This window comes from Oncorhynchus gorbuscha, linkage group LG09, assembly GCF_021184085.1.
Source record: "Oncorhynchus gorbuscha isolate QuinsamMale2020 ecotype Even-year linkage group LG09, OgorEven_v1.0, whole genome shotgun sequence".
NCBI classification, from domain to species: domain Eukaryota; kingdom Metazoa; phylum Chordata; class Actinopteri; order Salmoniformes; family Salmonidae; genus Oncorhynchus; species Oncorhynchus gorbuscha.
The window spans coordinates 52,659,378-52,682,800 of NC_060181.1; the positions used below are offsets into that span (position 1 = coordinate 52,659,378).

At 42.1% G+C, this 23,423-nt stretch overlaps 1 protein-coding gene, 1 long non-coding RNA gene and 1 pseudogene across 2 annotated transcripts in view; 2 read left to right on the forward strand and 1 right to left on the reverse strand.

The window, feature by feature from the left end:
• Positions 1-13,484, forward strand: part of LOC124043747 (striated muscle preferentially expressed protein kinase-like) — a 144,553-nt gene extending 131,069 nt beyond the window's left edge. The window contains exons 32-42 of the mRNA XM_046362671.1: positions 1,192-1,308; positions 2,818-2,985; positions 3,336-3,458; positions 4,759-4,923; positions 5,178-5,904; positions 5,945-6,001; positions 7,760-7,999; positions 8,361-8,584; positions 8,960-9,035; positions 9,390-9,539; positions 9,653-13,484. Coding sequence (XP_046218627.1) covers positions 1,192-1,308; positions 2,818-2,985; positions 3,336-3,458; positions 4,759-4,923; positions 5,178-5,904; positions 5,945-6,001; positions 7,760-7,999; positions 8,361-8,584; positions 8,960-9,035; positions 9,390-9,539; positions 9,653-9,896 — 2,291 coding nt within the window. The 3' untranslated portion in view covers positions 9,897-13,484. The remainder of the gene's footprint in view (positions 1-1,191; positions 1,309-2,817; positions 2,986-3,335; positions 3,459-4,758; positions 4,924-5,177; positions 5,905-5,944; positions 6,002-7,759; positions 8,000-8,360; positions 8,585-8,959; positions 9,036-9,389; positions 9,540-9,652) is intronic.
• LOC124043749 lies at positions 2,697-16,505 on the reverse strand. The gene is made up of 3 exons (XR_006840378.1): positions 16,328-16,505; positions 3,314-3,439; positions 2,697-3,000 (listed from the first exon to the last, which is right to left on the reverse strand). It is a non-coding gene; the product is annotated as an uncharacterized LOC124043749 (long non-coding RNA).
• A 219-nt stretch (positions 16,506-16,724) lies between these two features.
• The window catches only part of LOC124043748, a 61,661-nt pseudogene continuing 54,962 nt past the window's right edge, over positions 16,725-23,423 (forward strand).

Below are 23,423 nucleotides of genomic sequence, written 5' to 3' on the forward strand. Positions count from 1 at the left end.
ATAAGTTACCTGTAATCTTTGTCCAAACATTTCAAACAACTTTCCAAATACAACTTTAGATATTTTTTTACGTAAATAATCGGTAAAATTTAAGATGGGATAAACTGCGTTCAATAGTGGATCAAATCCAAGTGGAGCAAGCTTTCAGGTCATGCGCCTCTAACAGTACACTTCACTCGACCCTCGTTCTGAACTGCCCTACTTCTTCATTACGCAAAGGAAAAACATCAACCAATTTCTAAAGACTGTTGACATCCAGTGGAAGCGATAGGAACTGCAAGCAAGTGCCTTAGAAATCTAGATCCCCATAGAAAACTTATTGACAAGAGAGTGACCTCAAAAAAAGATTTTCCTCTGTCACGTCTGGAGGAAACCTGGCACCATCACTACAGTGAAGCATATTGATAGCAGCATCATGCTGTGGGTATGTTTTTCAGCAGCATGGACTGGGAGACTAGTCAGGATCGAGGGAAAGATGAACAGAGCAAAGCACAGTTCCTTGATGAAAAACCTCCGCCAGAACATTCGGGTCCTCAGACTGGGGCGAAGGTTTACCTTTCAACAGGACAACGACAAAGCACACATCCAAGACAATGCAGGAGTGGCTTTGGGACAAGTCTCTGAATGTCCTTGTGTGCCCAGCCAGAGCCCAGACTTAAACCCGATCAAACATCTCTGGAGAGACCTGAAAATAGCTGTGCAGCAACGCTCCCCATCCAACCTGACAGAGCTTGAGAGGACCTGCTCAGAAGAATGGGAAAAAACTCCCCAAATACTGGTGTGCCAAGCTTGTAGTGTCATACCCAAGAAGAATCAATGCTGTAATCGAAGCCAAAGGTGCTTCAACAAAGTACTGAGTATATGATCTAAATACTTATGTAAATGTTATGTTTTATTTTATTTTTATACATATGCAAAAATGTCAAAAACCTGTTTTTCCTTTGTCATTATGGAGTATTGTGTGTAGATTGATGAGAAAAAGGGGTCTGAATACTTTTCGAATGCACTGTAGCTTGCCAGTATGTAAACTCGCTTGTCAGTCTAAACAGCATGTTGATACTCACAGTTGTTGAAAGAGTCTAATTAGCAAACAGTGAAAGACATATCAAGCGAAATGTTATTTTTATGTGGTCCACAGAAATGCCAATTTTTTAACTTCTTAAACCCATTCCCAATTTGTCTCTCCTCCAGACTTCCCTCCCGTGTTCCACATCAAGTTGAGGGACCACGTCCTGCTAGAGGGAGATCCCATCACCCTTAGCTGCCTCCCTGCTGGCAGCCCCCACCCACACATCTCCTGGATGAAAGGTAATAACTTAATATAAGAGCAGAATGTAATATCAACCCCTGTAGTATCTTCAGAAAGCATTCAGACCCCTTGACGTTTTACACATTTGTTAAATTAGAACCTTCAACTAAATTGTTTTTTTTTTTAATTCCCCTAATCAATCTACAAATAAAATACCCCCAAAAAACTGAAATAGTACATTTAAATAAGTATACAGAACCTTTACTCGTTACTTTGTTGAAGCAGTCTTCCTGAGTATGACGCTACTAGCTTGGCAAACACATGTATTTGGGGAGTTTCTCCCGTACTTCTCTGCAGATCCTCTCAAGCTCTATCAGGTTGGATGGGGAACATTACTACACAGCTATTTTCAGGTCTCTCCAGAGATGTTCGATCAGGTTTAAGTCTGGGCTTTGGCTGGGCCAGTCCAGGACATTCAGAGACTTGTCCCAACGCCACTCCTGCATTGCCTTAGCTGAGTGCTTAGGGTCGTTGTCCTGTTCGAAGGTAAAGCCTTCACCCCAGTCTGAGGTCCTGAGCGCTCTGAAGAAGGTTTTCATCAAGGATCTCTCTGTACTTTGCTCCATTCATCTTTTCCTCGATCCTGACTAGTCTCCCAGTCCCTGCCGCTAAAAAACATTTCCACGGGATGATTCTGCCACCATCATGCTTCACCATAGGGATGGTGCCAGGTTTCCTCCAGACCTGACACTTGGGATTCAGGCCAAAGAGTTCAGTCTTGGTTTCATCAGACCAGAGACATTTGTTTCTCATGGTCTGAGAGTCCTGAGGTGCCTCTGGACAAACTCCTCGTACGCTGTCATGTGCCTTTTACTGAGTAGTAGCTTTTATCTGGCCACTCTACCATAAATGCCTGTTTGGTGGATTGCTGCAGAGATGGTTGTCCTTCTGGAAGGTTTTCCCATCTCCACAGAGGAACTCTGGAGCCCTGTCAGAGTGACCATTGGGTTTTTGGTCACCTCCCTGACCAAGGCTCTTCTCCCCCGGTTGCTCATTTTGGCCGAGTGGCTAGCTCTGGGTAGAGTCTTGGTGGCTCCAAACTTATGGAGGCCACTGTGTTCGTGGGGAACTTCAATGCTGCAAAAATGTTTTGGTACCCTTCCCCAGATCTGTGCTTCGATGCAATCCTGTCTCGGAGCTCCTCTGACATGCATTGTCAACTGTGGGACCATATATAGGCAGGTATGTGCCTTTCCAAATATTGTCCTTTAAATTGAATTTACCACAGGTGGACTTCAATCAAGTTGTAGAAATATCTCAAGGATGATCAATGGAAACAGGATTTACCTGAGCTCAATTTCAAGTCTCATAGCAAAGGGTCTGACTACTTACAGTATGTGAATAAGGTATTTCTGTTTTTATTTATTTTATTAATTTTAGAATAAGGCTGTAACGTAACAAAATGTGGAAAAGGTTAAAGGGTCTGAATTCTTTCCTGAATGCATTATAAATGCATCATATTGCATTATAACTGTTGGCTTTAAGTTGACCTTTTCCTCCCATTTCAGATAAGAAGCCTCTGCAGATTGATGCCAGAATGAACATGATCTCCTGTCCGGATGGCAGGCAGCTGCTGATGATCATGACAACCACCAAGAAGGATGCAGGGCTATACGAGTGTGTGGCTACCAACCCTCTGGCTTCGGTCTCCAGCTCCTGTACTCTCTCCCTTGCCCGTAAGAGTCACACACCTCAGAGAGGGAAATAGAGGGAGAGGGAGAATTGTAGTTATTTTTTTGTTGGTTTTCTAAATTACAGATTATCCTGCTCTATTATTTAGGTTTGGATAGACCCCTTGGTCAACTCCGTTGTTCGAATGAACCTATTCTAGCGCAAATTCCTTCCTAATTTTGTCATGTCAGAAAATGATACCCAATGAATTACCATCAACTTGATATTGATCTATCTTTAGACCAAATCTGTTGCAACTGAAAATCTTTTTTATTTAGGCCTAATCATTTGAAACACTTTTAGTGGTTTTGAATGAACAGGACTGAGTTGTACCTATATCTCTCTGCCCTTCTAGGGCTGCCCAATCATCCTGGGACTCCTGAGGTTCCCCAGCGCTATAAGAACACTGCCCTGGTCCTCTGGAGGCCATCAGACACTACAGCCCCCTGCACCTACTCTCTGGAGAGAAAAGCAGAGGGTGAGTCATGGTGTCACATACACTCACACATATAACTTCATTCGTATCATTTCAAAGTCTGAACTTAAAGCCATTACTGTCCAAATTCAGTTGTATCATACGCCAAATGTACACAGTCCAACACATTACTGCTCTGTTGCAGTCATTAGCAATATTGCAATGTTGTTCTGTTCAATCACTGATAGAAATACATTTACATTTAAAATTGTAATCATTTTATCAAGGCACAAGGCGAGACCCAAATGCAGACGCAGGAGGCAGATGGTTGGAGTCTTACAACGTTTATTCATCCAAAAAGGATTAGGCAAGAGAATGTTCGTGGACAGGCAAAAAGGTCAAAACCAGATCAGAGCCCAGGAGGTACAGAGTGGCAGAAAGGCTTGTAGTTAAGCGGGCAGAATAGTCAGGCAGGCGGGTACAAAGTCCAGAAACAGGTAAGGGTCAAAACCGTGAGGACTAGTAAAAGGAGAATGCAAAAAGCAGGAGAACGGGAAAAACGCTGGTTGACTTGGAAACATACAAGACGAACTGGCACAGAGAGACAGGAAACACAGGGATAAATACACTGGGGAAAATAAGCCACACCTGGAGGGGGTGGAGACAATCACAAGGACAGATGAAACAGATCAGGCCGTGACACATTTAGCAGACACTCTTATTCAGAGCGACTTACAGTTAGTTAAATCATCTTAAGATAGCTAAGTGGGGTTAAGTGCAAGGGGGATCAAGTGCCAGGGGGGGTCAAGTGCAAGTGCTGGTAAACATTTTACATTTTGTATTTAAGGTGAGGAGGTGGATTGTTTAAGATACTGTTTGAAGAGGTAGGGTTTCAGATGTTTTCAGGAGATGGGTAGGGACTCTGTTCTAGTTTCAGGGGGTAGCTGGCTCCACCATTGGGGTGCCAGGACAGAGAAGAGCTTGGACTGGGCTGAGCAGGAGCTGCCCCTTCAGTAGAGGGGGAGGGCCAAGAGACGTGAGATGGCTGAACAAAGTGCTCAGGTTGCGTTGTAGGGTTTGAGCATAGCATGAAGGTAGGGAGGCGCAGTTCCTCCTGCTGTTCCATAGGTAAGCAACATGGACTTGTAGTGGAAGCGATCTTTGACTGAAAGCCAGCGGAGTGTGCAGAGGAGCTGGGTGACACAAGATACATTTTTTTTAATGCAGTTTTATTATGCCAATGATTCATTCAAAATAACTGCCTTCCTGGACCTTATTCTCTGACGATTGATTGAAATGTGTCTTTCTAAATGAAATATAAACATGAACACGTAAATGTATGTCTATGGTCTTTCTCCCCCAGGTGAGAGTAACTGGCTCATCGTGGCCACTGGAGTGGCTGACTGTTACTACAATGTGGTAGACTTGCCAGGAAGGGGCACCTTCAGGTTTAGAGTGGCGTGTGTGAACAAGGCAGGCCAAGGACCATACAGTAACCTCTCAGAGTTAGTGTGCCTGGACGCCTCAGGTATGTGCTACTTTCTACTATGAAGACCTAACGGTAATACAGTATGTCATTATTATCGTACATTTATTTTCCATTTGGTTTAAATGTCTGCACACATGTATGATGTACTAGGCACCTGGAGATTGACAAACTCCTGTAAACTCCTATACTTTCTCCATCAAATATGAATGTTTCCTAGCAAAGTCTTTTTCATAGAATTCTACGAGAGGGCTCACTCTCGTAATACTAAGAACTGTATTATTCTGAATCAACAGCACCAACAAAATCCAGTGGATCAGTCGTTGTGAAGACAGTCCATGCAGCACCGGCTGTCAAAACGTCAGCAATTACCGTCCCCTCCATGAAGCCTGTGCCTAGTAAAGTGCCGACCCCAGCCCCATCTTTCTCCCCATCCACACAGACCCCATCCCCCTCTGCTGCTGCTCCTGCTCCTGCTGTACCAGCGGCCAAGTCTATTGCTTCTATCCCCGCTTTTAAACCTGTTGATTCCAAACCCTCAGTCCCTCAGACCCTAACCAGCGCTGCCTCCGCCCCCATTGTTACTAATGTGGCCCCATCCCATCGGGCCATCCCTGAGATCCAAATCCCGTCTCCAGTTCAGTCCGCTCCTGCCCCAGCCAAAGCCAAGACCACCATCAATATCAACGTCACAAAAACGGCACAGTCTCAACTGGGAACCGTAACCAAGCTTGCTCCTCCTATCGTTCTCCCCAAACCCCAGAGTCCCATCAATATAGTCTCGCCCATGACTAAGACCCTGCCCCCACCTGTGGCCCCTCCCACAGCCATTGGCAAACCCATTTCGTCTGTGCCCATGTATGCGCCAATACCGGCTACCACGGCACGCGTCATCCCACCATCCCCCTCCACCCCCATCTCACCCCCGGTGGTGCTGGTTTCCAGCATGAGTCCTGTAGGGGATGGTGGGATTACACCCACACGTATGACCCCGTCTGGGCGGATGACCCCCTCCAGCACCCTGTCAGGACGCAAGACGCCCTTGGGGGCGCCCTGGTGAGAGTTCCCTGCGCCAGGGAGTGCCCCAGAAACCGTACACCTTCATGGATGAGAAGGCCAGGTAAAGAATGTAAAAAGTAATGTCCACAATGCTCCCACAGTGTTATGCTCAGGGATATTTTAGACACAGCATTTCCCTCTAGACTGTCTATCCATAACTGTGTTATTTCACTGAACAAAAATGCAACATGCAACAATTTAAAAGATTTTACCGAGTTACTGTTCATATAAGGAAATCAATAAATTGAAATAAATTAATAAGGTCGGGATCTATGGATTTCACATGACTGGGAATACAGATATGCCTCTGTTGGTCACAGATACAATACATGACCAAAAGTATGTGGACACCTGCTCGTCGAACATCTCATTCCAAAATCACGGGCATTAATATGGAGTTGGTCTCCCCTTTGCTGCTATAACAGCCTCCACTCTTCTGGGAAGGCTTTCCACTAGAACATTCAGCCTCAAGAGCATTATTTAGGTCGGGCACTGATGTTGGGCGATTAGGCGTGGCTCGCAGCCGGCGTTCCAATTCATCCCAAAGTTGTTCGATGAGGTTATGGTCAGGGCTCTGTGCAGGCTAGTAAAGTTCTTCCACACCAATCTCAACAAAACATTTCTGTATAAACCTTGCTTTGTGCAAGGGGGCATTGTCATGCTGAAATAGGAAAGGGCCTTCCCCAAACTGTTGCCCCAATGTTGGAAGCACAGAATCGTCTAGAATGACATTGTATGCTGTAACGTTAAGATTTCCCTTCAATGGACCTAAGGGGCCTAGCGCGAACCATGAAAAACAGCCCCAGACCATTATTCCTCCTGAACCAAACTTTACAGTTGACACTATGCATTCGGGCAGGTAGCTTTCTCCTCATCCACCAAACCCAGATTCATCTGTCAGACTGCCAGATGGTGAAGCGTGATTCATCACGCCAAAGAATGTGTTTCCACTGCTCCAGATTCCAATGGCGGAAAACTTTACACCACTCCAACTGACGCTTGGCGTTGCGCATGGTGATCTTAGGCTCGTGTAAGGCTGGCCGGCCACAGAAACCCATTTCATCAATCTCCCGACGAACCGTTCTTGTGCTGACGTTGTTTCTTGTTTGACAGTTTGTGCAGAAATTCTTAAGTTGTGCCATCCCACAATTTCATCAGCTGTCTGGATGTCTGGTCTCAGACGATCCCACAGGTGAAGGAGCCAAATGTGGACGTCCTGGGCTGGCATGGTTACACGTGGTCTGCGGTTGTGAGGCCGGTTTGGCGTACTGCAAATTTCTTTAAAAAGACGTTTGAGGCGGCTTATGGTAGAGAAATTAACATTGCATTCTTTGGCAAGAACTCTGGTGGACTGTCCTGCCTGCAAATTCCACGCTCCCTCAAAACTTTAGACATCTGTGGCATTGTGTTGTGTGACAAAACTACACATTTTAGTGGCCTTTTATTGTCCCTAGCATAATACATTTTAGCACAGAATCTGAAAAAAAAAGTTTTTAGGATTATTTTATTTCATGAAACATGGGACGGACACTTTACATGTTGCATTTATATTTTTGGTCAGTATATTATTATTATTATTATTATCAAACACTATTATTATTTATTATATAATGCATTTCCTTGGAAATCTACCTCTAATTCAATGTCTAATTCTGTTAGAATTACTTTTGAGTCTGTTGTAATGTTGATACATTTAGAGAGACATCATACAGTCTAATATAAGCCTTATTTTACAACATTTGAATGGTTTGTATACAGTTATACGTGCTGGATTTTTTTGAAGTGTCAACTCAAGGTTGTCTCTTTGTTTGCCTTAAAGGGGCCGCTTTGGCGTGATCCGAGAGTGTAGAGAGAACGCCACGGGCAACCTGTTCATGGCTAAGATTGTGCCCTACGAGGCAGACAATAAACAGACAGTGCTGCAGGAGTACGACATCCTCAAGTCCCTCCACCACGACAAGATCATGGCTCTGCACGAGGCTTACGTCACGCCCCGCTACCTAGTGCTCATCTCGGAGTGCTGCAGTGGAAAAGAGCTCCTCTACAGCCTCATCGACAGGTCACACAACACATATTCTTATGTGTACCTACTAATGGAAATAACTATCTTATTTCTGTTATATGATTTTGTATGTAATGATTACTTTTGCTCTGTATAGTATCCCTGGGCCAGGGTTGGGGTCAATTCCATTGGATTTCTTTGTTGAAAAGCTATTTATCTTCAAGGACAGCTTTGGAAATGAGTGTTTCTATTCATGTTTTAAAGGGCTATAGTCAGGGGATGCAATCCAAATCTTGTGGTATTCTTTTTTTACCCAAAGAAATTCAATTCAAGTCAAATCAAAAGAAATTGAATTTCAGTTTACTTTCTCAATTGATGGAATTGACCGCAACACTTTCATCCTTTGTTGTCCCCCTAGATTCCGCTACTCAGAGGATGACGTGGTGGGCTACATCGTTCAGGTCCTGCAGGGTTTGGATTACCTGCACAACCGCCGCATCCTGCACTTGGACATCAAGCCGGAGAACATCATCATCACCTACATGAACGTAGTGAAGATCATTGACTTTGGCAGCGCCCAGACCTTTAACCCACTCTTCCTCAAGCAGTTCAGCCCACCTGTTGGAACTCTGGAGTATATGTGTAAGTCAAGTCCTTGTGTATAATAATATGTATTAATGTGATAGTTTTTTAAAACCTGGGCAATCTGAACAGGGAATTTCAAGCATATCAAAATGTGTTCTGTGCAGAAAATGCTCTGTAGCCAATCGGTCGGTCTCTGTGGCACAATGTAGACACAGACGGTAAGGGATGGCTCATAATACCATGTGCAGATGAACCGACTGAGCGATGAACAGATTGTGATTGATGAATCTTTGATCAATTAATCATGTGTTAATACCAGGTACAGTATGTGAACACACGCTAGTTGTGCCACTTTATGTGTCCTGAATGCCTCAAAGTTCTCACACTAACCTTTCCCTAACCTGTTCTCTTTTTCCTAACCTTTCCCTAAAGCGCCTGAGATGCTGAAAGGGGATGTGGTGGGCCCTCCGGCTGACATTTGGAGTGTAGGCGTGTTGACCTTCATCATGTGAGTATGGCCAAGGCTTTGGGCCAATGTCATTTGAACTCATTTGAAATTTAAGCCAAATCCAAGTTAATTCAAGTACCATTCATGAGTTGCAATTTGTCCCTATACAGTTCTGTAAGTTTATTTTTATTTTTTATGAATGAATCCATTTTTGCAGCCATCTACACAGTGTAAGAGATGGGCACCTGCTTTACATTAATAAAATCAAACTTACACGTTCATTTAAATGTCTCAACACACAAATTGTTACACATGAATTAATTAATTAATGATGTGTTAATTTGTTTATTTTAAGTGCTCTGACCTGTATGTTTATTTCAAACCTATTTAAAAACCCATTTCAAACGTTTTCAGGCTAAGCGGAAGGTCGCCCTTCATGGATTATGATCCACAGGAGGCTGAAGCCAGAATCCTGGCAGCCAAGTTTGACTTGGGCAAACTGTACCAGAATGTGTCTCAAAGTGCCTCTCTGTTTTTAAAGAAGATCCTGTGTAGCTACCCTTGGTAAGTGCAGCTGATAATTAATACCAATTGAGTGCTCTTTTCTTTAGATTAATTGGTCCATTGATTATATTATCTACTGTCTGTACTGACCCTGGTTGTAACCTCTGTTTCAGGGCCCGTCCTTCCATCAAGGACTGCTACAACAACTCATGGCTCCAGGATGCCTACCTGATGCGGCTGCGGCGGCAGACCCTCACCTTCACCACCACGCGCCTCAAGGAATACCTGGACGAACAGCAGAGCCTGCGGGTGGGGGTGGCCACCAAGCACAAGGTCCTTCTCCGGTCATACCAGAGCTCGCCCCAGTCACCCACCAGCCCTATACCCCCTTTGCCCATGACACCGGTCACACAGTGAGCATGGCTTCATATGTCAAATGCATGAAGACAGGAGCTGTTGCCTTAGAGGAAGTACGCAATCTAAACGAGGCAGGTCTTAGGACCGAGCTCCCTAACTTGGTGAGATGAGGTGTGACTTTGACCTTTTCAGCCAAATGGACATAAAATCACAAAATCCAGCACTGGTTCTGAATATTGAGGATCTAACCTCTCTGCCTCCACCAGAAAGTCCCCATACTAAGCCTACAGGAAGCCACACATTTTTTGTCTTGCAATGAGACAATCCCATGATGGGTCTTTGTGTATTTCATGGGGTGATACATGTTTCTCAAGGACTGGATGCCAGCTCAAAGTTCCAAACCTCTGCTCTCTTTTTTTATGTTAACAATTTCACAAAGTTTTCATCTGATCCTCTTGTATCCATGTACATCAACCAGATATCTTCTCGAAACATCTAGTGCATGTGTGATTTTATCTTTCCCTAGGATAATGACATGTGTGGAGATTGTCTCTTCTAAGCAATTTTTAATGAACAAAACGACACTACTGATAACATCTTTTACCCATGATTTTGGGTGCTACGGTATGCACAGCATAGAGCTCAGTGTCATTTTCTATCTCTGATCATCAGAATGTTCTTGAAAACATGAGACAGAATTAATGCATTGAGAAATAATTGTTAGCTAAATGGTCGAGGCAAGATCAGCAAGAGCTACCAGAACAGTGAACAACCAATCAATGCAACCCAAATCAAGGAATGGGACATCATCTGCCTGAAAATATTCTGAAAGGCATTCTGATTTGGCCCGTTGAGTCATTGTCATTATATATTACTATGTCAATGGCTACATTTTCCTATAGTTCCCATAATTCATGGACATTGCAGAGGATTTGTGTATACCAAGTCTGTCTATACAAAGGCTGCCTTGAACTCCAGTACCTTAGATTCACATTAGCTGAGGGTGTCTTGAGTCACAGGGTATAATGTAGCTTACAAGTGCCCTTACTAGAGTTCAGATTGAACATTTTGACAAATTACATTGTAAAATGTGAATGGGTAGAGGGAGTGATGATTGGTTTAATCTACAGTTAAACAGGACCTCTTTGACTGTAAGAATGTAAATTAGTACACAGATAATACAAGTTCCCACTTTTAAATCAGGATGATGCTTGGAGAAAGAATGTATCTTTGTTTTGGGGTTATTGCCATATTTGAAAAATAAATGTGTGTAGGTGCATGTCAGTCACATCCACGCAGATGAAGAAAGTGTGAACGTTTCATAAACATTTGAGAATTTAGTTATTTGATTCTGTTTTGATATCTTCATCATCCAACATCGAAACAGTATATCAAAAGAGATTTAATAGTATAGATATGATATATATTTTTGTGGTATAGTCAGGAAGTGATGCGGCAAATGAGTGTCATGATGTTGATTTTTACTTTACATTGTATTTCAGTTTTTAAATCAGCAGTTTGTTAACAATTAAGTATTTCAGCAGGATTCTTGTAGTTGAATACCATTGTCAAGTATGATATTAGTTTGATGCCTGCCCTGTGTGTCGTATCATGCAGTTTTGTATACAATTATGATATGCCCAATTTTCTTGGATGACAGGAGTACTTGGGGTAAATCTACAAAATGGATTAAGAATATATTTCAATGGATTGTGAAGACCATATTAACATTTAAAAATAGAGAGAGTGAATATTGATGTATGAATACAAGGAAGGAATGTGCAAGACACCTCCAGTACATTAAGAAGTAAAGTAATTGCAAATTATTATGGAATGGAACTGTTTGCAAGGTTGGTAATGATAAAGTTAATAGTTTTGTACCAAAGTAAGATACCTTGAATTATTGCGGTGTCCCAGGTAATGCACATTGAAACACAAACGTTTGCTTTGTATGTTGAGAATCAATATTAGCTTTAATTAAATAATTATTTATTCAGGGGGGGGGATACTATGATACTGGATGGCTTTGTGTGTGTGTGTGTTTATTTATTTATTCATTGATTGAGCAATTCAGCTTGGGCCTAGTTTAAATCAGATTAAGCATTAAGCGGAGATTGCCAAAACATCAGCTAGGGTGTCGGCTGTGTCGGAGGTGAAACTGCATTGGAGCTGTCAAATCATTGTCCCGAAAATACACCCATGAGAAAGTGTATGCTATATAAGTGATAATGCCCTAGAAGCTGGTATTTGGAGGATATATTGACACGGGTGTTGTTAGGCCCAAGACAAAGTCAAGGGCCGGCAAACCGTGCCAATATATCCGCCAAACACCGGCTTTGAGTGCATTATCACTTTTATACAACAGGTTACCAACATACTCAAATAATGATTCAGATTTTTCATTAAAAACCTTATTTCGATGATTGTATTCATACTATTTCATCCTTCCACAAGATATAGTCCCGACACAAGTCTATGGTTGTTATCCAAGCCGGCTGGTCGTTCGTTCTATCGGTTCAGTTGCCGGGACCCAGTCGTTCCGTGTATTTGTTCTGTATCTACGGACGCGACCCAGTTATTCGTTCTAAATATTCCGTTGCCAGGTTCTTATCCCTTGCTTGATAGCTAGTCAACTACGGATAACTTAGTCACGTCAAAAAGTGCAGCCAGAATAACAGCGAAGTAGCTGCATATGCATTTGTTTTAAGCTGTTTTCTAGTGACAGTTATTTGGATACATCCATAACAATGAGCTAATGAGGAACGATTTTGCCTGGCATAGAAAATATACTCTCTCGTTAGGACACTGTTGTTCAGAGGAGCTAGCCAACAACACAGCCAGCACAATCACTTCAAACTGTTGGAAAGACTGCAAACTAGCTGCACTTCATTTTGTTTGACCTTTTAACAATTTACATTTCTTTGTATATATCCATAAACATTTCCCAGATGATTCGTGATTTCGACTGGATGAGAAACGCTGTCTGCATGCTGTGTCGTCCCGACTCCCGACACGATCATTACTATGGGACAGCTGGAGATCGAATTTGAATATTGAAACTAAATGTTAGTCTAAAAGAAATGTGAGATAATGTCGAGATGCTATTTATAGTGGAGATCATGTTTAGAAATTGCTTGGCTGGGCTGATTGCACAGTCAGATCAAAAAGAGTAAATAGGCATTTTAATGTCATAGATTTAGCGGGTGGGAACTTATGGAACAGACACAGGCTGGAATGCAGTTTTAACCAATCAGCATTCAGGATTAGACCCACCCACTGTATAAATGGAAATAATGACTCTCAAATTGAAAAACATTAAATTAAATAATGAGGATTTCGATCAGCCTAATCGAAGTATAGATTGCATCTGACATTCCAGTGTTAGAAGTTGTAAACAAGGCTGCATGGGATTTCTCGTAATGCAACTCCGTGCAGCCAATGGCAATGCCCGCTTTAGGTATAATGCTAGGAGCCACTTGTGGATTTGACAGCTCTAATGCAGTTCCACCTCTTGACACTGCCAGAACAACCGCTATGATTGAATAGAGCCCTTGATGCGGCTCTTAACCTTCTTTGTTCTGTGGAATCTCTCTGAATCTGGCATGGAATAGCTACGAATAATAATAAAGAACATACATCTTAAACCCATTAGTTTCAGTTCGTGTTATTTCAATTGAGCTTTGAGTTGTGTCTTTGTTGATCACATTTAAAAAGCACCCATATGAGCAAAATTATTTCGTTTTATTTGGAATGTTTACATAATGAATTTGAGTTTGGGGGGCAAATATTATTAAACATTAAAGGTTTAAACCTCACTAAAAGCTTCACTCATACATAAATTATACTTAAACCCAAAATGGTTCCCAGTAGATTATTAAGAAAGTCTCATCCTTTGTTCAAAAATGGCCATTTTGACTTTATAGAGATTACAACTTCTCATTTCAGACTAATTGAAAAATAAAATGTTGTATAAAGTTTTGCCCTTTCTTTAACAAGCCTTACAAAGCTGGTTACAATTTCATTTTTATCCTCCAGAAAATATAGAAAAATATATGTGATGAATGATGAATACATTTGCATAACACAACCAACCAACAGTAACTCCTGTTCAGGCTATCCTATCCAATCAATCAGCCAGTCGTTATGATATGGGGGGTAGTTTAATGTTAGCACACAGTTTAGCACCACTCTGCCAGGATGCACCTCCACACTCCATCCCCAGGTGGCAGCACCAACCGAGTCCAAGCGCTTAGCTAAGCCTTTATTTGCACACAAGAATGAGTAATTAGGATTGAGATCAACTTCCTCATAAGAAATCGTTAAGCACTGTATGAATTTAAGACTTTCCAAGCTGATGAAATGGCCAGAATGAGATGTATGTTAGGAGAAGTACAATGTTATCATAGAATTCAGATGAGGAATGGAGGGGATGCAGAGGAGACCGAAGAGAGAGGAGGAGGGTCAGCTTGAGTCGGCTAAACATTTTCAGGAAAAAAGGGAGATGGTTTATGAAGAAGAATGGTAGAAAGTGTAAGCAGAGTGAGCTGTATGCCAGATCGAGGTCTGGAGGAGGGCATATAAGTGAATGAGGGCGAATTATCAGAGGTGGCAGGTGTGGTGAAGTCCTTGGAGACAGGTTTGCACCAGTGGTCAGGATAAAGATGAGTCTGTGACGGTAGAAGTGACATTTTTGGAGAAAGTGGACCCCTGCATTTTGGCTGATCCATTTGTGATTTCAGGGTGGGTGAAAATGAGTTGGATGCTGTGGAATCGGTGATGGTAACCCAAAAGTGGACTTGTGATAATTGTTTGTGTTTCTGCTGGTCAAAGGGAGCCGGCGATTTGCGCCAAACGAATTGGGGCAAGACAAGGGCATAATTGAAAGCTGAGATTACTGGGATAGGGGTAAATCTTAAAGTGGACCAACTGAAGGGAAAGATTTCCGATGTTTGTGATGCTTGTCATTTGGTGCGACGCAGGCAGGGTGGCGTGAGTGGTGAAACAGAAGAGTCATTGTCTGTTCTTTTAAGTTTTGGTATTGAGTCTCTGCCGAACAAAGTGATGTTAGGATATTTCAGTTATCCCGTATGAGCTTATATGCCGAATACATTACTGTACGAGGTTACAGGTGTCAAGCTTCTGGGCATGTGGCAGCAGTGTGTAGGGAGGTTCCTGGTGTCTAAGGCACTGCATCGCAGTGCTAGAGGCGTTACTACAGACAAAGGTTCATTCCTGGGATGTGCCACAACTGGCCATGGCCAGGTGTCCCATAGTAAGAGACACAATTGGCCCAGCATCGTCCAGGGTAAGGGAGGGTTTGGCCGGGAGGGCTTTTCATCATGCCCTAGTGACTCATTGAGGCGGGCCGGGTGCCTGCAGGCTGACCCTGGTCGCAAGTTGAACAGTGTTTCTTCATGCACATTGGTGCAGCTGGCTTCCGGGTTAAGTTGGAGGATGTTCAGGAGCGTGGTTAGGTGTGTCTTGTTTCGGAGGACGCATGACTCTACCTTCACCTCTACTGAGCCCGTTGGGGAGTTGCAGCGATGAGATAAGATCAAAAAAGGGTAATTATAATATTTTTTAAATTACAACTACATTGAGAGCATCTTGACTGGCTGCATCACTGCTTGGTATGGCCACTGTTTGGCATCCGACTGCAAGGCGCTACAGAGGGTAGTGTGTACGGCCCAATATATCACTGGGGCCGATTTCCCTGCCATCCAGGACCTCTATACCAGGTGGTGTCAGAGGAAGGCCCTAAAAATTGTCAGATTACAGCCACCGAACTCATAGACTGTTCTCTCTGTTCCCACACAGCAAGCCCAGAAGCCAACAGGACCCTGAACAGCTTCTACCCTCAAGCTATAAGACTGATATATAATAGCTACTTGGAATATCTGCATTGACCTTTTTTGCACTAATCTCTTTTGACTCATCACATAAACTGCTGTTTATTATCTACCTCAACCCCTGCACACCAACGCTAGTGCAGTAGTGAGTGCATTCATTTTCTTATTTGTTCATACTTGTCCCCCATGGGAATTGAACCGACATCCCTGGCATTGCAAGATCCATGCTCTACCAACTGAACCACTCAGGACAGAAATTATTCTATTTTTCCTCTCTGCATTGTTGGGAAGGGCCTATAAGTAAACATTTCACTGTTAGTCAACACCTGTTCATTATAAAGCAAGTGACAAATACAACTTGATTTGATTTAACAAGTGAAGTAATAAGGGATCATAACTTTCACCTCAATTCACCTGGTCAGTCTATGTCATGGAAAGTGCAGATGTTCCTAATGTTCTGTACACTCAGTGTACGTCACAGTGCTTCTATAGCTATATACACCATGATACTGCCTATTTCATTTATTCATTTAGCAAACATAAATATATATATATTTATTTGGCCCAACCAACTTTTGGCCCAACCAAATTTCTGCAAACCCACCTACCAACGAATTTCTAACTATGCCACTGATTACTAACCTCCATTCTCCTTCGTTAGTCGGTTTCAAGGCTACCCCTGTCGGCTGCTCCTGATCAACAAAGTTTACTGCAAACATCCAGCTTTCAAGAAACTAACAATGCGTCTCTCGAACATCTCGTTACGTCAAGGCAGCATATCGTATTTTTGATCGCTAGAAATAGCCTACTGCTTGGAGGAAAAGCATAAATATTATTCAATAATATTGTCTACTGTTAAATATCCATTATGTTTTATGATCCGGTTACTGTACATATATGTATGAATTGATGAAAAAATAAACATGGGAAATAAATCATTATCGGATATTACAAAATATATAAACTTGTCGCTTTAAGACTGGGCTGCCTTGAAACCGTCAAGTTCCATGTTTGTATCGAGAAATTGAAGGTACTGAACTCCATATTGAAACAAAGTTGTCAACTAGAATCTCACCCTTTTATTTCTTTATTTTAACATTTTCATATGCACCGATGTTTTCAAGATATTAGCTTTAGAATATGGGTTATTTTACTTAATTTTCCTGCGGTGAGTGGCAAAATATAAATAATATTTTCTATATTTAAACTTCTATTAGCTATTATTACTTCTATGAGCTATTATACATAGTCAACATTATAAACGGCTGTTTTTCTTTATTTACGGAACAAATGGACATCGCTTCCTCGATAATCACGCAAGTAACGAGGGATGAAGAGGATAACTATAGTCTGCGCGACGAAGGTGAGTTTGAAAAAGTTTTCAAGAAGTGTTCTGTTGCGCATGACAAAGTGAATATACATACACAAGACAGGATGGTGTTTAGATGGTCAAGGCTAAATAAATACATCCATTTTAAAGTTCAACGGAATATGTAGAGACCCCTGTAATATTGCACTTCCATAAACAATTGCTTGAAATTATTGTAATTTACAGTCAAACTTTTGACTAATCGAAACTATCATTGTGAAGCCATACAGCTCGCCTACGACATGGCCCACTGAAAGGCCTAAATTATGATTTTAGCTAATACATTTTTGTTTGGCATAGCATCTTGTATTTATAAAGGGGATGTAGTTGAAATTATTGAGTCAACGTAGGAAATCACAACCGAGTTTTTGAAAGCGTTGGGGGAAGGGGCGGGGTCGAAATGACTTGTATGACGTTACCAATGTTTTTGATTTGTGACCTAGACAATCCGACCAAATTCACATAGAAATGTTATAGATCTGTCATTCTCATTTAAAGCAAGTCTAAGAAGTGGTAGATCTGTTCTATGTGTGCTATTTCTATGCGTCCTGTTCTTAAATTTAGTTTTTGCATCTTTTATTTTTTTGTACACCAGCTTCAAACCGCTGAAAATACATTATTTTTGGTTATGGAAAATATATTTCACAGCGGTTTAGATGGTACAAGGATTCTGTACACTATACTTGCTTGTTGAACTGAAATTAGGCAAACTATTAGAATTTTAGAAACTAGGAAATGGCAGGGTGATTTTGGCGTAGTGCATCTTCAAGTTAATTTTGTCGTACAGTTATGGAAACGATGTAGGATACACCTTTATGGCTAAATAGTCTGTTAGTCAAATGAACAAAAATGTAGCAGTTATTTTTTTATTGTCTGAAAAAAATATAAAAATGCAACATGTAAAGTATTGGTCCCATGTTTCATGAGCTGAAATAAAAGATCCCAGAAATGTTCCACATGCACAAAAAGCTTATTTCGCTCACATTTTGTGCACAAATGTGTTTATATCCCAGTAACTGAGCATTTCTCCTTTGCCAAGATAATCCATCCACCTGACAGGTGTGGCATATCAAGAAGCTGATTAAACAGCATGATCATTACACAGGTGTCCCTTGTGCTGGGGACAATAAAAGGTAGGTAGGCAGTTTTGTCACACAACACAATGCCACAGAGTTTTAAGCCAGCGGTGAATTGGCATGCAGAATGCAGAGCTGTTGCCAGAGAATTGAATGTAAATTTTACTACCATAAGCCGCTTCCAATTTTTTTGCAGTACGTCCAACCGGCCTCACAACCATAGACCACGTGTATGGTGTCGTGTGGGCAAGCGGTTTGCTGATGTCAGCGTTGTAAACAGAGTGCCCCTTGGTGGCGGTGGTGTTATGGTATGGGCAGACATGAGCTACGGACAACGAATACAATTGCATTTTATCGATGGCAGTTTGAATGCACAGAAATACAGTGACAACATATCAAGGCCATTGTGAGGCCCATTTTCTTTCAGTTATATGTGACCAACAGATGCATATCTGTATTCCCAGTCGTGTGAAATACATAGATTAGGGCCTAATTTATTTATTTCAATCGAATGATTTCCTCATATGAACTGAAACTCAGTACAATCTTTGAAATTGTTGCATGTTGCTTTTATATGTTTGTTCAGTATATGTTGGACACCAATTCAAATTGAGTAGTTTTCTTCCAAGAGACATCAAGCTACTCCTGTTCAGGCTGTCCCACTACTACACTACCATTGGTCGACTGCCAGGTGTCTGTTCATAGGTCACGCACCAAGCCCCGAAAATGTGCAAGTGCACGCTTCCCCAACATGAGACCACTGCAGTGATCCCACCGCTGCCACCAATGTAGCGGAACTGCAACAGAGACTCGAACCATGATGCAGAATAAGGCATCTAACAGTCTGTGCCACATAAGCCCGGGCCTCTGGGCAGAGTCAGTAGTCAAAGCTCCTAGGCTTGACAGAGACTATACTCCCTTTCTGATCTGTATTTCTATAAACAGGAAAGTGTTGTTATTATTCCGACAAAAAATGTTGTGCTCTGCATTTACTTTTATGCTCTGTGGTCATCTCTTATTCTCTGCATTGAAGTGTGGCTTGTTATGTAAACGCAGCAAAAAAAGAAATGTCCCCTTTTCAAGACACTGTCTTTCAAAGATAATTCGTAAAAATCCAAATAACTTCACAGAACTTCATTGTAAAGGGTTTAAACACGGTTTCCCATGCTTGTTCAATGAACCATAAACAATTAACGAACATGTTCCTGTGGAACGGTCGCTAAGACACGGTAGGCAATTAAGGTCACAGTTATGAAAATATAGGACATGAAAGAGGCCGTACTACTGACTCTGAAAAACACCAAAAGAAAGATGCCCAGGGTCACTGCTCATCTGCTTGAACGTGCCTTAGGCATGCTGCTAGGAGGCATGAGGACTGCAGATGTGGCCAGGGCAATGAATTGCAATGTCCGTACTGTGAGACGCCTAAGACAATGCTAGAAGGAGACAGGACTGACAGCTGATCGTCCTCGCAGTGGCAGATCACGTGTAACAACACCTGCACAGGATCAGTACATCCGAACATCACACCTGCGTGACAGGTACAGGATGGCAACAACAACTGCCTGAGTTACACAAGATGTCTTTTGGTGTAGACGTTGATATTTATAGTAAATAATAAATGTGCTTTTGGTTTCCTACCCTTCAGCATAGGCTAGTCTTTAATGTTACATTAATGTGGGCTGATCAACAGTATGTTAATTATAATTATGTGTACAGTGCTGCTGCCAAGCCCTACACACATCCTATTGGAGCAATGTACATTTAAACTGGTTACAGCGGGGGACTGTTTAAGAAGGTGCAGCACTGCAGAACATTGTCTAGAACAGGGTTATCTCTATTAATTACATTTATATCTGCACATTCAGTATGTTTCAGTGTGTGTAGGTTTTTGTTCCAACGAACACTACCACCTGACTGATTCAGCTAATTGTCAAGACCTTATTTTGATGAATTTGGTGTTTTAATTCTGAATCTGATGTTTGTTTTGGGGCTGCTGGTGCTGAGTTGGTCTCTATTCTTGTGCACTGCTCACACAACTTAAAACACCTGCTATACACTGAGTGTACAAAATATTCCTAATATTGAGTTGCACCCCTTTTTGCCTTCAGATCAGCCTCAATTCATTGGGCATGGACTCTACAAGGTGTCGAAAGCGTTCCACAGGGATGTTGACTCCAATGCTTCCCATAGTTGTGTCAAGTTGGCTGGATGTCCTTTTGGTTGTGCATCATTCTTGATACATTCGGGAAACTGTTGATCGTGAAAAACCCAACAGCGTTACAGTTCTTGACACAATCAAACCGGTGTGCCTGGCACCTACTACCATACCCCGTTCAAAGGCACTTAAATATTTTGTCTTGCCCTGTCTCTGAATGGCACACAAACACAGCCCATTTCTCAATTGTCTCAAGGCTTAAAAATCTTTCTTTAACCTGTCTCTTCCCCTTCATCTACACTTATTGAAGTGGATTTAACAAGTGACATCTGACATGTACGCTAACAGTCATTATAGTGAGACTGTTCCTACACCCTCTTGTGGATCATTTGAGCTCTGGGTGCACCAAGGGCTGCATGGCTGCCTCTCTGTGTTCACTTTGTTGTGAAATACAATCTAGATAGAGGTGGCGTATACTCCAAGATGGCTCTGAGTGCCTTCTCTCGTCTTCTATTGGTTTACTTCCACTTGGTTAAAGGTTGTGTGACTGTGGCTGTATTCCAGGAGAGAGGGGCCAAGCTAGAGGCAAGGGGGTTCTTGCTGGGCCCTGTCACTTCACACAACTTTTAACCAAGTGTGAAGACGTCTCAGATAGTGGTGTGATCTGTAAACCTTGCAGAAAATCAAATACAGGCAACCTTTAAAACTATGGGCACACTTGATAAAGATGAGGAAAAAGACTATATAACATAAATTATACAAATACTGAGCTATAGAACTCACTGGTTCGATCAGCCATTCCTATGGAGAAAATGAATGGGGAAAGAAAAGGGTTTGGGATACACATTGAAAATAAGGTCTGAGGTTAACACAGACTTAGGAGATCTTATATATTTTGTGTTTTGAGATGATATTAGTCACTTAACATGACCTTAAGGAATTATAAAGCCTTTTTGTGCTTTTTTTATTGTAGAAATGCTTAAAAATTCACAAAATATTACTTAACTGATGAAGATTATCTCATAGAACAAGATATCCTAAGCCTGTGTTTACGACAGACCTTATTTTCGACGTTTATACAAAAACCCTACAAAAAACACACCTTTTCCCATAGGATTTGTCCGACGAAACATGGGGGAGTTAGTGCCTACAAAAAGACGCCCGTACTATTGCTCTCTATTGCATACTCAAAAAATGGGAAAATTAATATAAATCAAATAAAAATCTAAAATCTTTTGAGAAAGTTGGCAGAATCACACATTCGCTATACAATGTAACAACTCGTATTCGGAAGAATGGATCAAGGGGGACATTTTCTTATATTTCAATTTAACCCTTATTTTACTAGGCAAGTCAGTTAAGAACAAATTCTTATTTACAATGACAGCCTACCTGGGAACAGTGAGTTAACTGCCTTGTTCAGGGGCAGAATGACAGAATTTTACCTTGTCAGCTTGGGGATTCAATCCAGCAAACTTTCGGTTACTGGCCCAACGCTCTAACCCAACAGTAGGCTCCCAGCTGGCCCTCAAACCACTAGACTACCTGCAGAGATCGTGAGACAAAACAACCCGGGCAAAGGACTACTAAGAACAAAGAGAAAAAGGGGAAGGAAAGACAGTGTGCGGCAGTGGTTGAGGAGGAATAAAACAAAGATTCACGCTTCCTGCTCTCCAATGTCCAATCACTTTAGGGATTTTGTACACTCATATGTTTACATCCCTGTGACTGAGCATTTCTCCTTTGCCAAGATAATCCATCCACTTGATAGGTGTGGCGTATCAAGAAGCTCATTAAACAGCATGATCATTACACAGGTGCAGCTTTTGTTGGGGACAATAAAAGGCAACTCTAAAATGTGCAGTTTTGTCACACAACCTAATGCCACAGATGTCTCAAGTTTTGAGGGACCATACAATTGGCATGCTGACTGCAGGAATGTCCACCAGAGCTGTTGCCAGAGAATTTAATCTTCATTTATCTACCATAAGCCATGTCCAACATCGTTTTAGAGAATTTGTTAGTATGTCCAACCGGCCTCACAATCGCAGCTCAGGACCTTCGCGTCCGGCTTCTTCGCCTGAGGGATCATCTGACACCAGGCACCTGGACAGCTGATGAAACTGAGGAGCATTTATGTCTGTAATAAAGCCCTTTTGTGGGGAAAAAATAATTATGATTGGCTGGGCCTGGCTCCCCAGAGGGCATATGCCCTCCCAAACCCACCCATGGCTGCACCCCTGCCCAGTCATGTGAAATCTATAGATTAGGGCCTAAATAATTCATTTCAATGGACTGATTTCCTTATATGAACTGTAACTCAGAAAGATAGTTGAAATTGTCGCATGTTGTGTTTTATATTTTTGTTCAGTATATATGAATACAGGGAGGTCTGTGTGATGACCTTTTCCAAAACTTGGCTGTCGGAGGCTGTGCCCGACTCTGAAGTCACCGCTGATGGATTCACTATTACCCGTATGGACAGAGACAGTGAGGCTACTGGTAAGGAGTATGGAGGGGGGTCTGTGTGCTGATCAATGACCGATGGTGTAAAATTACAATTGTCATGAGAGAAAAAAATACACTCTTGATATAGATGTACTGTCCGTGTCACTGTGCCCGTTCTACCTCCCCTGTGAATTACTCCACCTTTTTCTTACAGTTGTTTATATCCATCCAAGAGCCAACATTGTCAATGCAGTTGGTCAAACATGGTCTCCGACCAACTTATAGACAGTTACTCAAAAAGGAGGTGGTGGAAAAACAAATACAGGCGTGGGAAAATGACAGTATTGCTAAATTGCAAGGATGTTTTGATTGTGCTACCTGGAGTGTATTTGAAGAATCCTCAGCTGACCTGAACCGAGATGACGGATGTAATATCTGTGATATCTGCCTATATTGAATGTGTTTGCCTCCGGGAATCCACTGAAACTGAACAAGTTCTTCACCTGCTTTGAAGCAGGTGGCGCACACGGTCCCCCGGCCTGTCAAGAGGAGGATGTCATGGCAACCAACAGTGTGCTTGTCATCAATGAGGAATTCATACAACGAGCACAAAAAGAGCCCGGAGCCTGATAACTTAAGTGTTCATGTCCTGAAACACTGTTCCACTCAGCGAAGCGGTGTCTTCTG